We start from the raw sequence: 17,856 nt of genomic DNA, 5'->3' as shown, positions 1-17,856 counted from the left end.
CACACCCGACAAATGCTGAAGAGGACAATGCAAAAGCTAAGCAAATCCAGCTTCGGATTTATTTTTTATTCTTTCACTCTGCCTGCAACCTGTACTTGCTACACTCTACCAAGCCCATTTTCTAATCTACATTTTTCTGCCCTGTAACTTAAACTAACAAACCCTTTACAGCTTCTCACAATGCAACCGCTTAACTAAAAGAGATTAACATACCTCCAGTGAAGTTCCTCAGTAACGGCATACAGTAAACTGAAATGCCAAGTAACACTACAGGTCCAACACAAAAAATTCAGTTACACTTACGGTTTTTATAGTCTCAGCCATAGTCATCCTGGCTACAGCCAGAGTTATAGTGGCATCTATTACTGAGTCAGTACAAACACCTGCTTTTATAAATAATCTGGCCAAAAATGATGGAAAGGTGTGCAAAATCATCTCTCCTGGTTAATCCCCTACTCCTGGGAGTGGTTCTTTAATGGGAAAAGACTGTTGCTAACTGTACTCATAGTTGTCTTGTTATTTGTTAATCCTAGGATGCAAAGCTGGAATAAAAGAAAGGACCGCCTCACCTGATAGTTCCTTAGCTAAATGAATCAGTGGCCGGCAGACAACAAAGCCTGATATTGTTGAAACAGAAGGGCAAAATGTTGAGATTCACTCAGGGTGGCAGGCAAAATATTAAAGAAATATTAGGAAAAGTTATAGATTAGTCTCAAACCTTTTGGAAGGCCAAAATGTTTTACTGGGACAGGCCGAAGGTGGCAGGTCCATTAGGTTAGGGAGAAGACAGGGATGATAAGAGGCTTTCTCACTTTGTCTGTTTACCCCACATCCCTTTTCCTCCACTCTGTTTACCTATGTAAACTTGGTGCTGGATGGTCCTCTTGGGGGAGATCAAAGGGGAATGACCTGTTACTAGTGTTTACTCTGGGCTTGGAATCTAAAGCTTTTATCATTTGTATAACCACTCTTTTAACCATGTTAAGTATCCAGAAGTGTGTTGACTTAGAACGTCTGTTATAAAACCTTTTACTGAATAATGTAACCATGGAGAGGGAGTCTTGGTCGATTGGCTGCATCTTGTCTTCTGAAAGCAGCTGATGACCATCCCTAGCCCACTTGAATCACTGTAATAGTGTGATAGCGCATTTATTCATCTGTCTTCCAGTCAAGGTCTTCAGGCCAGACCTCCACAGCTGGTGGTCAACGTCTCAACCACCCTCTTCAGAGTGTGTTTTCTGAACGTAAGGCTGAGTCAGGTGACTATCCTTTGGGGTCATATTCAGTACTCTCATGTTTCCCTCATTGACTGCATTAGCTAGTCACGTCTATCTCCATATCCATCTAAGCCCAGCCTCTTCCCTCCCTACTGGACTATATACTCCAGAAGGTAGGCAGTGTCTGAGCCACCTCTGTGTCCTCCAGTAAGCAGCACAGAGCCATATCAGGCCTCAGTAATATTTGGTGAGCAGGTGAATGAATATGTGAAAGAATAGACAGTATCCAATGAGGGGACTGAGCTTTGGTCAGCCATGTTATAGCCCTCAAAAGCTGAATTGATAGAGATACCTGAAATCTTCCTCTACCACTTTGTCTCACAATTATATGTGAACTACATATTATAATCTCTGGGGACCATGTGCTGGCCTAGAATGGAGGGCCTCTCAGCCACAAGATGAATGTATTTCTATGGCTGACCTGTCCCTATATAACTCAAGTCTGAAAATATGAGTGCCAAATGAAGTGAAGCAGAACCCTGTTAAAGGAGCAGTCTGCTCTACCACTAACTTGGCCATCCTGTGTCTTAGAGCCCCTACTCTATGGTTTATACAGGTAATCTATCTTGGTATGCCATGAAAGCCTATGTACCAAAGATGTATGTTATAATATCCTGTATATACACTGGCTAGTGATGGGTCACAAATATGGCTCCAAGCTGTCTATAAGACAACACAAAGAAAGAAACATGATTCATTGCATGAGTCACAGTACCTGCAAGTTAGGAACAAACCAGCTTCTTGGGAGAACCATTACAATTCCTGGCATTGAAACTTGAAAAATGTCTCTTGTAGGCTCTTGTGATGGAAACTCAGTGTCACACAATGAATTATGTACCAACAAAATTACACAGCAAATTCAAAACCAGTTTCATACGGCAATTTCCCTTAATTCACATCAAATGGGACAAGGGCAATATGAAATTTATAGCAAAAGTTTGTGTCTGAGTATTGTTGCTACCCAATAAATCCTTGTCTGACCCTCCTCTCCCTCCTTCTACATGACCAGATTTCCAGTCCCTAGGGGCTCTGGAGGTGCAAGAGACAAACCAGAACAGCCAGGTGTGCCACCTCAAGTCTGGCTCACCCCAATCACATCTTTGCTAGCTGGCCTTACCTTGGATAACTTCAGGCCACTCACATTAATGGTGCACAGATCTGATGGCTTCCTCACACAGTGGTGCTTCAGCTGGAACATAATACAAAAAGTTGGCTCTTAAGGGCCCTACAAAGTTTAATTAATCTATTATTGTTCAGCCTTCTCTTGTTGGGCAATCTTATATATTTGTCATTATTTGTTTGCTTGTTCGTTCATTCGTTCATTCATTCATTCATTATTCATCCATTCATTCACCAAATATTTGCCAAACACTGCATTGGGCCATATGCTTTGCAAAATACATTAACAAACTTTCTTCTAATCCCAACTAAACCCTTTGACATAAGTAAGATTATCTCCCCTTTTTGATGAGAAAAACAAGGTTAAGAGAGGTAATGTGCCTTTCCAAAGGTCCCACAGTTAGTGACAGATCTTACTAATCCAAATCTGTAATCACTAAACTCTATGCTCTTTTGACTACCATATGTCACCCCACATAATTTAAAAGTTGGAGGTAAATCTTAGCTTTGGAGTTTCTATTTATGTTTAATCAAACCTCATTCCTTTTTTGTTAATCATTTATTTATGGTACTTACTATGTTTAGGCCCTGAAAGGCATTGGGAAGACAATGAAGAAAAAGCAGAGACATTCTATAACCTCATAGAGTGTACAGTGTCATGGGAAGCCAAGTAGCGAGTATATATTTATAAATGTGATAAATATTTTAAAGGAGAAATTCAAGATGCTATGAGAGATGTAACAGAAGGTCCTAACCTCAGTCTGAATGAGGAAATACTTACTTGAAGACGTAATATTTCAGAGACCTAAGACTAAATAGGTCTCATGAAAGTGGGTGGTAGGGATTATGAAGTCTACCAAGGCAGGAAAAGCAAGGTGCTTTTGAGAGGATGAAAAACAAGATAAGGTTAGTGAGGCGGCCATTAGATCTTATGAATCCATGCTGGCTCTGTAAAGGAGTGTGGATCTTATCCTACAATAAATAGAAAACTGTCAGAGATTTTTAGCAGGGGGCTGATGGTAATTCTATAAAAATTGTAATGTCTGATACATATAGAAATGTCAGAGTATATCATGTAGATGAGAAGACAGGAGAGGAAGAGGAAAGACCAATGTACCAGATTGGTTAATTACTTTCTCAATAACCACTACCCCTTCCTTGTTAAAAAAAAACACTAATGTTATTCACATTTCTCCAAATAGAATGTTCTTAAGCCAGAGCTCCAAGGAATAAGTTTGTTTTTTTTTTTTTTTTTTTTTTGAGACGGAGTTTCGCTCTTGTTACCCAGGCTGGAGTGCAATGGCGCGATCTCGGCTCACCGCAACCTCTGCCTCCTGGGTTCAGGCAATTCTCCTGCCTCAGCCTCCTGAGTAGCTGGGATTACAGGCATGCGCCACCACGCCCAGCTATTTTTTTTTTTGTATTCTTAGTAGAGACGGGGTTTCACCATGTTGACCAGGATGGTCTCGATCTCTTGGCCTCGTGATCCACCCGCCTCGGCCTCCCAAAGTGCTGGGATTACAGGCTTGAGCCACCGCGCCCGGCGGAATAAGTCTTGATCTGTGTAAACTTATCATGCAGGTTCCATTCCCCTAACTCATGACTGTTTGGGCACATGATATAGGTCTGGATAATGAGATACTGGCTACTTGGGGTTGGGGAGGGGGACCAGTTTTGGAAAGCATTTTCTTACTTCTAAAAAGTCATTATACAGTGACAATCCATTTCAGGATGTTATCCTCTGCATGTGATGGCCAGAATTGCTGCAGCCATCTCAAGATCATGAAGGCAATCAGCGCAAGAGGACGAGGTAACATGCAAGATGGCACAGTGAAAGACAAAAAGAACCCATCTTGCAAGATGTCATTAAGCCAGTAAATCAATCTACCCTAAACAATGCCTCTGGCTTCTTTTTATGTGAAATAAAAGCATCCTAATTGGTTCACAATAGATAGAAAGTTTCTGAATTAGTCCAATAAGAGATGATGCTGGCCCAGATGAGGGTCACGGCAGTCAAGATGAGAAGACAGGTTTGACAACTATTTAGTAAAAGTATGGGGACTTGGTAAAAGTTGGGGTGGGGACAGTGAGGGAGAGGCAAATGTCAAGGATAACTTCAAGTACTGGCTCGGGGACTGGATAGATAGTAGTGCCACCAGAGACAGTAAAGTAGATACAGGAAAAGAGCTCTGTTTTGGGATTTGGAGTGGAAGCACTGGTGCTGTCATTCAATATGAATTGTCAATGAAACATTCAAGTGGAACTATCCAATAGGCAGAGTGGATACCCCATGATTCGGAAAAACATCCTTCTTGCTCCTGCCTCCCACAGTGGCAAAACGGGTAACAAGCCATATTTATTGAATGTGGGAATGCACATGTATCTGGAAACAAGGGGGGGAAAGAAGGCCACTATGGAAAGTATTTCTGCCCCTCCTCAGTATTGTTGTTTCAGTCCTTCTCATTCCCAATAAGAAGTGGATATAATAATGAAACTGATGCTACAGGACTGCAAAAAGCTTATACTACCCACTTAAGGTGCGATGAAACCAATGAAGTTCTCTTTCAACCTCTGTTCTATGCAGACACGCATCTCTTGGGAACCATAGCACAATCTGGAAACAAAGTAGGCAGCTAGAGAGTTCTTAGGGAGCTATGATAACTGGACTGCATATTAATATTGATTTACAGAATGTGTCCTTCTTAGCAAAGCCACTGAGGCATTGCACAAAACAGACGTGAAACTATCTGGCTGGTCTCCAATACAGTCACCCCAGTCCTCTTTGTAAAGTCTGCGCCAGGAACTAAGTAATATCTGGTCAGCTTCACTGGTTTTCAGCCGGACACTAAAGTCAAAGGACAAAGGCTGGGGGAGAGCAGGACTTCCCCAATCCCACCCGATCCTGTAGAAATTGCCCCAAAGAGCAGAGCAGGAATCGCTCAACCCTACCAGGTGCTGGAATACAATTTTCAATTGACTGTTTCCCCTGACCTGCTCCTTTGCCTCTCCAACTCGATAAGAGTTGTTACCTCATATAATGTAAAGTACAGGCTTTGGAGTCAATGGACAGAGTTCTAATCCTGGATCAGCCATTTACAAGCTGTGTAACCTCAGCCAAGGCAAATTACCTCTTGGAGACTCAGTTTTCCCATCTGCCCAATGGCAACAATACAAAAGGGATGACAATACCTATCTTACTAGGTAGATGTCAAGAAAGCTTTACATGTCAAGAAACTTTTGGGTCCCTTCATTATCCTGGCTGTATTCAATTTGCCAATAGTTTGAAGCAGATTGGGGGTAGTTGTGCCAGAGCAGGGCAAACCCTTCCCCACCCGCTCCCTACCCTGACTCATGTGCCAGCCACTCCAGGATGCATTTACTCTCACCAGAAAAGCCTGGTCCAGGATATGTCCAGGAAGGTCCACCTGATTTCCCCGCCGAGACCCTTTCTTTCCCCTGAACTCCAAAGAAGACACCTTCGGGCTTTCCTGATGTTCAGCCCGTGCTCCAACCAAACCCTTGGGCTTCTTCTTGATGTTACCTTTCCGAGCCACTAACCAGTGTCCTCGGCCTGTTGAGAAAATTAGAACAATGAAAAGGGGAAAACTCCAAAATGACAATGAGTGCAATTACAGACTATTTGTCTATAATACTAAAACCAAAAATCGCTTCTGATTACCTAATGTGCACCAGATACTGTACTACAGCTGGGGGTAGGGGAGATGTCTACCTATCTATGTCATTTAATTGGCCTTCAAACCCAATGAAAAACATGTTACCATCACTATTTTATAGATGGAAAGGCTTAGACAAAAAGAGGTGGAATGACTTGCTCAACTCCTTCCTTCACATGTTTATCTCCAAACTCTATTATTCCTTCAAAAACTAAGATCAAGTATTTCCTGTTCTGCGGAGTCTTCCCTTTTGCCTCTCAGCAGAGCTGATCGCTCTTTCTCATGCATGCCAGTTACTCTCCTATTGGTCATCTCTTGAGTAAAGCCCAATGCGTGACCTCAACTCAATGGGTTCCATCTTCCCAGACCTCCATCAGTATACAGAAAAGATGGTATTAGAAACTCGGAATAAGAAAATGTAGGACAGTTGACATTAAAAAAAAAAAACTAATAATCTATGTCCAGTGTAGAAAGAATTTTAAAATGTATATAAGCAAAAAGAATATCAGGTTTACTAGTAAGCCCACCTAACAAAAATCATTAACATACTTTGGACTTTGTTCTCTCTTGTACCAGCAGTTTATTTAGTGCATGGTATTCATTGTAATCCGTAATTATTTGTTCACTTATTCATTGTCTGTCTTCCTCTCCAGAGTGGAAGCTCCATAAGAGCAGGGACTTTATCTGACTCATTCATCTCGGTATTCCCAAGGCCTGCACAGAGATTACCACATTGTGACCGTTGTTGAACAAATGACTGAATGAACTCTGTCCTATAGCCCCTGCTCACACAGTCATCCATTCCAATCTTTTCTGAGCATCTGCTTTATGCTGGGAACTGGGAGTATGAGATTGAATAAAAAGGAAGCCCCAACTCAAAGCAAGCAGTCATAATAATATAATATATAACATCTTATATCTTATATACAATAGTATAATAATAATAGAAAGGGTGCTGTAGGAACCAGCTTTGTTCCTCTAACCACTGGCTGTCTTCTGGGAAAGCCCACTATCCCTGCCTCAGGGGCTTGTCCTGGCTTACAGACCACTGCTGTCAATCCTGCTTCTTGGAAGCAGTTCCTGCCATGTCTCATATGGGCCATTTCTCATTGCCATTCTGGGCATAATACTCCAGGTACCGCATTTCCCAAGGTTGCCTGATTTGGGGCATGGACTTTGCTTCTACTTTATCCTATCTTCATATCCCTTACTCCTAGGGACCTCAGTCTGAGTTGCTGCCAAAACCCCCAACATGGCCAGAAAGGAAGGCTTCGAGTGTGTCAGGAGATCAACAGGAGAGAAAAGAGATGAGGCTAGCCAGGTGCAGTGGCTCATGCCTGTAATCCCATCACTTTGGGAGGCTGAGGCAGGTGGATCACAAGGTCAAGAGATCGAGACCATCCTGGCCAACTTGGTGAAACCCTGTCTGCACTAAAAATAAAAATAAAAAAATTAGCTGGGCATGGTGGCGCATGCCTGTAGTCACAGTTACTCGGGAGGCTAAGACAGGAGAATCGCTTGAACCCAGGGGCAGAGGTTGCAGTGAGCTGAGATTGTGAACTGCACTCCAGCCTGGCGACAGAGTGAGATGAGGCTGAAAAGATCAGCAGAGTCAGATCACAAAAGGTCCAGAGAACCAGAATAAGGAGCTTGGGTTTTTCATGGAGGAAATCCATGGGGAGTTGGTTTTTTTGTTGTTGCTGTTGTTTTTTTCATAATTTTTCATTCTGAGATAATCTTAGACTTCCAGAAAAGTTGCAAAAATAGTACACAGAGCTCCCATGCAGCCGTCACATAGCTTCATTCATGTTATCATCTTTTATAACCATAATACAATTACTGAAACCAAGATATTAACATTGGTACAATATTAGTTATTAATGTGCACTTCTTTTTTTCCATTTTGCCAGTTTTCTCACTCATGTCCTCTTTCTGTTCCTGGATCCAATCTAGGAGGTCACATTGCATTAGCTGTCATATTTCCTTAGTTTCTTCTAATCTTTGACAGTTCCTCAGCCTTTCTTTTTCTTGTGTAACCTTAATATTTTTAGAGTACCGGTCAATTATTTTATAAAACTATGCCTCAAACTGAGTTTTTAAAAATGCTTTCCCATTAGATTAAGGCTTTTCACCTTGCCAAAATGTCCATAGAAGTGATGCTTGCCTTTCTCAGCTCATCAGACCAGGAGGATCATGATGGCAATATGCCTTACTACTGGTGATGTTAATTTTGATCACTTGGTTAAGGCGGTGTCTGCCTGGTTTCTCTACTGAGAAGTTACTGTATTTTCCTTTGTAATTAATAAATATATTTTGAGATTATGTGAATATCCTATTTCTCATCACACTTTTAACCAGTTATTCTAGTATATGTGATGGTTAATTATATGCATCAACCTTGCTAAGCTATAACATGCAGTTATTCAATCAAACACTGATCTAGGTGTTGCTGTGATGGTATTTTGTAGATGTAATTAGTATTTACAACCAGTTGATGTTAAGCAAAAAAGACTATCCTTGATAATGTGGGTGGCCCTCACCCAATGAATTGAAAGACATTAGGAGCAAAACAGGTTTCCTAGAAGAAGAAGAAATTTTGCATCAACACTACAGCTTCAGCTCCTCCCCAGGGGTTTTGAGCCTGCCAGCTTGCCGTACAAATTTCAGACTTGCTATCCCCTACAATTACATAAAGCCAATGCCTTGGAAAAAAAAATATGTCTACCTACCTACCTGTCTATCTCCTACTAGTCCTGTTTATCTTCTACCAGTTCTGTTTCTCTGAAGAACTCTAATGCAACATCCTATAACAGTTCTTACCTACAAAAATTATTATTGTAGTGTTTGAATAGTGACTTTCTATTTCCCTCATTCCTTCTACATTTTCTGGTTGGAATTCGACTACAAGAAAGAGCTAGTTGGGAGTAGTGACTCACGCCTGTAATCCCAGCAATTTGGGAGGCTGAGGCGGGCAGATCACTTGAGGTCAGGAGTTTGAGACCAGCCTGGCCAACATAGTGAAACCACGTCTCTATAAAAAATACAAAAATTAGCTGAGCGTGGTTGCAGGTCCCTGTAATCCCAGCTACTCACGAGGCTGGAGCAGGAGAATCACTTGAACCTTGGAGGCAAAGGTTGTAGTGAGCTGAGATTGTGCCACTGCACTCCAGCCTGGGCAACAGAGAAAGACTCTAGCTCAAAAAAAGGAAAAAAAAGAGCTATTTTGTTTCCCCCCTTTATTTACATATTCAAATATTTATATTAGTAGACTCATGAATATTTATTTATTCTATGGTCTACAACCCAATTCCACCATTTATTTAATTGTTCATACTGTGCCTGCTTTGGTGATTGGGAGCACCTTCAAGTCATTTGTGTCCTTTCAGCATTTCCCCATTATTTTCCTGAGCACTTCTTTACTTCTGGCACCACAAGATATTCCAACTCAACTTGTATTTTTACTGCCATAGTCCTGCAAACAACTATTTCTCCAAGAAGCCCATGCTCTTTTCATTGGAGAATGGTATTTAGAAACCAAGATCTAGATGCCAGGTATGTTTTTTGCTGCTGAGGTATCATTGCTGTCAGTGAACTAGGAAATAATCATATGTACACTAATCCATATAGATACACACAACTATATTTATTTCTGTATCTATCCATCTACATGTGTCTGTGTGAGACAGAGTGAGGGAGAGAGAGAGAGAGAAAGAGAGAAACTATGAGTTCACACTGATAGCTCCATTTGAAGGTGTCTAACAGGTAGGGTGGCCAGGGAAAGTCTCTATGTGAAAAATAAAATCACTCTAGAAAAGCAGAGACGACAGGCAGGAAGAGAAGGTTCTTCCAATATTCCATATACAGAGTGACCAACAAGTTACAACATCTGGAGTAAACAAGGTATAATTCTCCTTTGTCCTACCCTTTCAAAACAACAAATCCAATCCAGAGAACCCATTCTTAGCATTCCACCTATAGGGCTCTGCTCAGTATTACAACAGTTCCTTGCTCCAGAGGAGTTTTTAACTAGATAAATATTTGAAAATCTACCTAGCAGAGTTGAGTTTAAGCCATTTGATTTTGTATGATCACTCATCAAGTAAGAAATACAGACAGGAAGAGAGCTCACGAGAGGATAAGCCCAGAGAACTAGGGTAGTCAGACATGGCTTATTGAAAGAAGTAGGAGAAAAGCTGGGATTTGTGAGATGGGAAGAGTTTGGCTAACAAGGGTGAGAGCTGGAACATTCAGGGCAAATAAAAAAGCTACGTGAAAAGAGAGCACCAAGGAATAGAACATAAATAAAGAAATAGGTTGTCACAGGGGATAAGAGCAAGTTAAACTCAGAATGACACAGAACGCCAGGTAAAGGAGTTAGCGATGAAAAGTCACTGAACAGAAGGGGCACCATGGTTACATGTGCACTTTAGAAGTCCCACAGAGGCTAGTGGGACTGAGGGGAAAGGACTGGGTAGAGCAGGGGACCGTAGTGAAGGGGTTGGAGAAGTAGATGTGAGACAGTCTAAAGTAGGAGCTTGTTGTGAGGAAAGGTATCAATTTGAGAAGTTACCTGACCTTCCTCCGGCACACGAAGCAGATTTCTGGCTGGAAAGCAGTTGTTGAGGTAAGGCTTCCCATCATCCAGCTTGTAGATTCCTGAGGAGGCCATCTCCCTGAGAGCCAGGCAAGGAAAGCAAGGAAGCAGAAGAGTGAAAAGATGCAGCAGAGTGCTCTTGCTCCAGTGCAGCTCAGGATCCCACCAGGACCACCACACCCCTGCACACATCCTGCTTCTGACACCCTGAAGGCCCCACTGCCCTTGAGCTTCTGAAATGGATTGGCTGTTTATATAAAGAGGGAGACAAGACCCTGGGTTTTCAGATCAAATCAATCCTAACCCAATGGCACCTAGAAAGAATGTTATTTCCAGGTTCAAAAAGACTTGGTTTGAATCCTGACTCTGTCTTTCCTTGCTCTATGGCTAGGCAAGTAACTCTACTCCTCTGAACTTCAGTTTTTTCACCTGTAAAATGGGGTTATAACACCTATCTTAAAAGACAAATAAGAAGGTCAAGTGAGAAAGACAGTGCCTGATACATATTAAGTCTGTGCTAGATGTTTTCTTTAACAGAGTTCAAAGAAAAAGGGGCTCACATTTTAGAGAAAACAGTGTACAAATAATGAGACTTAAACTGGATAAATAGTATTTGAGGGATGAATTGAGTTTTCTGATAGAGAGAAAGATAAACGTTCCAAACAGCAAGGGCCACATGAAGGCACAGTTGTGCACAGTAAAGAAACAATGTGACCCAAGAAGGAGAAGGATGTGTGTTTGGGAGTCTTGAACAGTAAGGCTGGACACGAAGGACGGTGCCTGCTCCTGAAGGGCTTGTGGCACCAGGCTAGGAGCTCAGGCTTCATCTTGTAGGTGACTGAGAACCATGGATAATTTCTGAGCTGGACAGAGCCATAATCCAAGCTGTGCTTTAGAAAGAGAGATCTGACAAAGATAGCACTAGGTGAAAGTGGCACCCAGTGGCAACTAGGATTGCAGTTAGGGGAGTATTGCAGCAACCCAGGGATGAGCTGATGAGACTGCATGTTAATAAACTAAAGAATTAAAAAAAAGAAAGATGGACAGAAAAAGGGAATGAGAAAGGCAGGGAGAGAAAAGAAAAAGAGGAGCAAGACCAATTAGAAGTATTAGCATTTAACGTGTGGACATAGCCTAGGCAACACAGTGAGACCCTGTCTCTACAGAAAATTAAAGAATTAGCCAGCATGGTGATATACGCCTGTGGTCCCAGCTACTTGGGAGGCTGAAGTGGGCGGATCACTCGAGCTCAGGATGTCCAGGCTGCAGTGAGCTGTGATCATGCCACTGCACTCCAGCCCGGATGACAGAGTGAAACCCCATATTTTTTAAAAAAGGGTGGACAAAGGAGGAGAGTCCCCTGAAGGATTCAGAAAATAATTTTAGAGAAGTAGGAGAACTGGAGGGTGGACATGCTGCCAGGTAAGCCAAGGAAAGAGAAAACTATATGAAAGAGGCAGGGAAGTCAGGCAAGGTGAGGACTGAAAATAGGCCATGAGCAAATAGGAGGTCAGTTTTGGAAGAAAGGTGGAGTCAAAGTCAGACTTTATGTATGAAAGAGTGAATGGAAGGTGAGGGAATGCAGTAGGTGAATATAAGCAAGTTTTTCAAAAGCTTGATTGTGAAAGGGAGGAGAAAAGCAAGACAGCAGTGAGATGGAAGGTAAAGTCAAGAGATGGGTGAATATCAGGGCCAGAGCTGGGGGATGGTGAGCAAGGTGCCTGAGGAACACTTACAGGGGCATGTGCTCTCTCTCAGGGTTGTGCAAATGCAGTGTCAGCACTTGGCCTCCACCTAGTCCCAGCATTGGTAGACAGAGTCATTATAGAGAACAAATTTTGGAAGCTCACTGCATGGGTTCAGATCCTAGCTATGCCACTTACTAGCTGTGTAGCCTTGAGCAAGTTACTTTTCCATGCCTCAGCTTTTTCCGCTGTGAAATGTAGACAATAAGTGTACCTACTTCATAGGTCTGTTTTGATTATTACAAGAGAAAATGCTTGTGACAGGACTTAGTATCTGGCACATGGCTAACTCACGCTGCTCATTTTCCCTTACTCTGCTATTAACAGGGTAAGAAAGGCTGGACTACATCTACAGACTGAGAAGGAGCCAGCAGGGGAGGAAAGGCTGACAATGCAGGAGAAAGATGGGCAGACCCACAGAGGCATCCCTGAGGAGGCAGGAAGAAGGGCACCGAGCACTCAAGGGCGGGGTTCCCTCACTGAGGGTGAGGGAGGCCAGGCTCCCTCAGGGACAGTTGTGATGGGGGAGAGATTTCAAATATCCTGAGTATTCCATTTCCCTAATACCTAGAGAATAAAAAGAGCACAAAAGCAATAAGCTTTCATTTTCTATCTGCTATGGAGTGGCTCCCAGAGACTCTCCAATGTCATCTTACAGTGAGTCAGAAATTCTTTAGGGGTGTGTGTGTGTGTGTGTGTGTGTGTGTGCATACCTGTGCATGCATGTACATGAACAAAAATTGGAAAGAGAACATAGTTTTGACCTCAGGTATGACTCAGTCTTTTCTTCATCAAATTATTATTCTCTTCAGAGAGACAGGCACAAAAATGCTTCCTTAAAGGAATGGATAGCCCTAATCACAACTGCGCATACCATTTGTCATTCACAGATTCTTTGCCACAGTCTGATATCAAACCTTGCAAAAACCTACATTTTAGCCAGGACTTGCAAACACAAATGGTTACAGGAGTTGGGCAGGCCATGTGAGTGAAGAAAGCTGGATGTGAGAAAAGAGTAGAAGGAGGATGTGTGTGTGTGTGTGTGTGTGTGTGTGAGAGAGAGAGAGAGAGAGAGAGAGAGCGCACATGCTCATAGAGGCAGCAATTAATCAGCTCTCACCAGTTGCTGCCATAAAGAAATCTAAGTCATTATTGCCAGATCTTCACATTTTTTTCAAGGAAAGTCTACCGTATACGTGAAATCTCCTAATTATTTGGGTGTCGGCAACTAATTTGCCATTTTAAAACAATATGCAGGCCAAACCAAACACCTGAGAACCAGATTCAACTCCAGACTACATTTGTTTTTTCTGATTTTTTTTTTTGACACAGCATCTCACTTTGTCATCCAGGCTGGAGTCTAGTGGCACAATCACGGCTGATTATAGCCTCAACCTCCTAGGCTCAAACAATCCTCCCACCTCAGTCTCCTGAGTAGCTGGGACTACAGGCACATGCCACCATGCCTGGCTAATTTTTGTATTTTTTGTAGGGACAGGGTTTCATCATATTGCCCAGACTGGTCTCAAACTCCTGGGCACAAGTCATCTGCCTGTCTTGGCCTCCCAAAGTACTGAGACGACAGGCATAAGCCAACACACCCAACCTGATCTATTTTCATGGTGTGGAAATTTAAACAGTAAGTCCCATTCAATAAAACAAACTCCCACTACTGAGATTTTCAAATTCAATTACATACATTTCCTTGAAATCAAACATACTAGACCCAGGTCTTCTTTTTTTATCCCATACATCTAACGGGTCACTAAGTCATGACAATTTCAGCTTGGAAATACTGTTCCAATGGTCTACTTTTCTCCATCTCTACTGCTTTCATTAAATCATTCATCATCTCCCACTTAGAATACCGTTAACAGTTTTCTGACTGGGTTCCCACTAAACATGAAGGCCAGATGCCTAAGCATGATCTTGAAAGTCCTTGGAGTCCTATGTCCTAACCTTTCCAGCTCCAGTTAGTTCTACCCATTCAGGCCCACAGTGTCATTTTCCACTCCCAAAACACATCATTCACACGTTGTCCTCCCTGCCTCTGTTCTTGGTGTTCCTTCAGCCTAAAATACCCTCCTTCACCTTGTTTACCTGGTTGATCTCATCCTTTATAATGCAGACCCAAGACCACCTCAAAGATCATGAAGAAATACCTTCAATGGACTATGAATATGCAAGTCTGGAAACACATCTAATTCACTGTTTCTCTTCCACCCTTGGGACTTAGCTCATAGGAAGCATACAATAGACGTGTGAGCCAAGTGAAGGATATGATGGCACTCCTGGGACCAATATATACATACATACATACACACACACACACACACACATCCTCAGTTAGACTCTAAAACCTTCCTAAGAAAGGGCAATATCAATGGCAGTCATCAATTTATTCCTAACAAATCACCTGGCACATAACAGACTCCATAAATATTTGTGGAATAAATGAATGAATGATGGTACCTCCTTTGGTCCAACACAGGGCACTATGAGTTTTCTGATCCCTGATCTTCCCTGCAAAGAATTGGAGGCTCTTCTTACGTGTTCCTACAACATTCCATACTTTGCCTAGTATAGTACTTATCACTTTATTCTAATTGTTTGCTCCCCTCATCAATTTCTCACCTGCTGTGGGGCCTATAATTACCTTATTCAACTATGTAATCCCAGAATGTAGCACAGAGCCTACAACTCACTGAAAATATGTTGGGAAGATTAATAGATAGATGGATGGATGGGGACAAATTTATATTCAGTCAATATGTCTTTCAGGAACTCTCTCGCACGCAACCAATCGCACGCATCTGCTAGAGAGATGAATGAAGGAATGAATGAGTAAATTGCTGGCTGGAAAATGTTAGATATGATGGCTGTTGGAAAAGCCTTCAGTAACTTACAGAATATGGTGACCTGGCTTCAGGTTGGCAGAGTACTTACTTGATCTTTGACTTTGAGAATGGCCCCTTGACTTCCTTTTTTTTTGGTTTCTTCACTTGTTTCTTTGCCTATAAAATAAATATATTCCTTCTTAGCATGCTATTCAGAGCTCTTGAACTTTCTCATTAATTATATTCTACTTGAGCCTTCTGCTCCAAAATTTGTCTTGCCTTTAGTCCTTGCCCATAAAACTAAAGATTCAAGAAATAGATATAGATACAGAGATGGAGATAAAGACAAGACATACATGGAAAGGTGGTATAGGAGAATGTAATTATGATAATGGGGTATGGCTGGAGTGCTTAAATAAGACACATGAAGTAGAAATCTGAAAGGAAGTGATTGTTTACATGATTATTTACATAAAATTAATTTCTGCCAGATAAAAATAGCAAAGTCAAAGTTGAAAGATAAGTCACAGTCTGGGAAAAGTATTTGCCATGCATATAATACAAAAGATGACTCACACTCAAGTTTGTAGGAGGCACACAGACCTGGATACAGCTGTAGAAATTCCAGTCCCCTATTAGGAATATTAGATGAGAAGGTGTGGATCTACAACTAATGGGCCAAGAAGGGCACATAACCCCTAGGTTACATTATCTAAGACAAGTATAAACTTTGTATGGTAGACAAAAAAAATCAAGTTCCAGGCTGGGAGGCTGACTGCCTGGTTAGTTTAGTTACCTCTGGTCTCTATCTCAAACTTGACGCCGCTAATACCAATCTGACTGTAGTGCTTCCTCCAAAACAAACATTCTCCCTTTCTCCCACACCTGCCCCACGCAACACACACATGCAGTAACGCATATATTTGCTTGTTCCATTCCTTTGGCCTATCACATTTCTGCCCCTCTTCCTTGCCCGGTTACATACAGATTAGGTTTCCTGTATCTTCCTCTCCTCAGGTTGACACTCCTGAAGCCCACTTCTTTTTTTTTTTTTTTCTTGAGACAAGGTCTCACTCTGTCACCCAAACTGGAGTGCAGTGGCATGATTTCAGCTCTCTGCAACCTCCACCTCCCAGACTCAAACAATCCTCCCACCTCAGCCTCCCAAGCAGCTGAGACCACATATGTGCTACCATGCCCAGCTAAATTTCTGTATTGTTGATAGAGACTGGGTTTCACCATGTTGCCCAGGCTGCCTCAAACTCCTGAGCTCAGGCAATCTTCCCAACTCGACCTCCCAAAGTGTTGCGATTACAGGTGTGAGTCCCCTTACCCAGCCATCAAGCCCACTTCTTAATGGAGGCACTAATATGGTTAGGCTTTGTGTCCCCACCCAAATCTCATCTTGAATTGTAATTCCTATAATCCCCATGTGTTGAGGGAGAAACTTGGTAGGAGGTGATTGGATCATGGAGGTGGTGTCCCCCATGCTGTCCTCATGATAGTGAGTGAGTTCTTATGAGCTCTGATGGGTTTGTAAGTGTCTGACAGTTCCTCCTTCACACTCTTGCTCTCTCTTGCCTGCTGCCATATAAGACTTGCCTCTTCCTCTTCTGCCATGATTATAAATTTCCTGAGGCCTCTCCAGCCATGCAGAACTGTGAGTCAAGTAAACCTCTTTTTTAAAAAAAGAGGTTTACTCAGTCTTGGGTAGTTCTTTACAGAAGTGTGAAAACAGACTAATGCAGGCACTGTACCATACTGTATTATAATGCCTGCTTCTTTGTCTGTTCCCCACCTCACCAGGCTGTGAGTATCAACAAGGTCAGGTCAGGCCTGGGTCCTACTTATCTCTATATACTGCATCTCATACAGAACCTGGCCTACTGAAGGAAGAGTCTCAATGAGCGTTAATTGAACTAACCCAACCCATGAACAAAATGCAATAGAAGCACTTCATGTCATCTGTGAAGAAAGAAGCAGTGAGTATCAGCGACAGTTTCACAGTGTAGGTGACATTAGAGCTGGAACTTGAAAGATGGGTAGTTGGCCTGGCACGGTGGCTCATGCCTGTAATCTCAGCACTTTGGGAGGCTGAGCTGGACGTATCACCTGAGGTCAAGAGTTCAAGACTAGCCTGTCCAACTTGGCAAAATCCTGTCTCTACCAAAAATATAAAAACTAACCAGGCATGGTGGTGTGTGCCTCTAGTCCCAGCTACAGGGACTACAGCTTGGGAGGCTGAGGCATGAAAACTGCTTGAACCCAGGAGGCAGAGGTTGTAGTGAGCCAAGATCCGACCACTGCACTCCAGCCTGGGTGACAGAGTGAGACTCTGTCTGAAAAAAAGGTGGGTGGGGCGGGGGTGGGGAGGGAGAAGTAGGGCAATGCTATATCATCTCATTGAAAAATGAGAAGTTGTAAAAGACAAACAGCAACAACAAGCTACAGGGGCATCTGACTAGAGTGTCCACGGATGGCTTCACAGAGGTAATGAAACCTCATCTGATGTTATTGTTATTTAGTGATAATTATTTTCTTTTTATGATAATTTGGCTATTTAGTGATAATTATTTTCTTTTCCTTCTGATCTGGGCTCACTGTAACCTC

The 17,856-nt window shown here is 42.4% G+C and overlaps 1 protein-coding gene across 1 annotated transcript in view; it reads right to left on the bottom strand.

Moving 5' to 3' along the window:
- Positions 1–17,856, bottom strand: part of XRRA1 (X-ray radiation resistance associated 1) — a 101,896-nt gene that overhangs the window by 82,898 nt on the left and 1,142 nt on the right. Inside the window, exons 2-5 of the mRNA XM_003923469.4 lie at positions 15,356–15,423; positions 10,646–10,743; positions 5,783–5,967; positions 2,395–2,466 (exon numbers count right to left, since the gene is read on the bottom strand). Of these exons, the coding sequence (XP_003923518.3) occupies positions 2,395–2,466; positions 5,783–5,967; positions 10,646–10,739 (351 nt within the window). The 5' untranslated portion in view covers positions 10,740–10,743; positions 15,356–15,423. The remainder of the gene's footprint in view (positions 1–2,394; positions 2,467–5,782; positions 5,968–10,645; positions 10,744–15,355; positions 15,424–17,856) is intronic.

Source organism: Saimiri boliviensis, chromosome 6, assembly GCF_048565385.1.
Source record: "Saimiri boliviensis isolate mSaiBol1 chromosome 6, mSaiBol1.pri, whole genome shotgun sequence".
NCBI lineage: Eukaryota > Metazoa > Chordata > Mammalia > Primates > Cebidae > Saimiri > Saimiri boliviensis.
The sequence above is the reverse complement of the archived record's forward strand: the minus strand, read 5'-3'. Positions and strand labels throughout refer to the sequence as shown.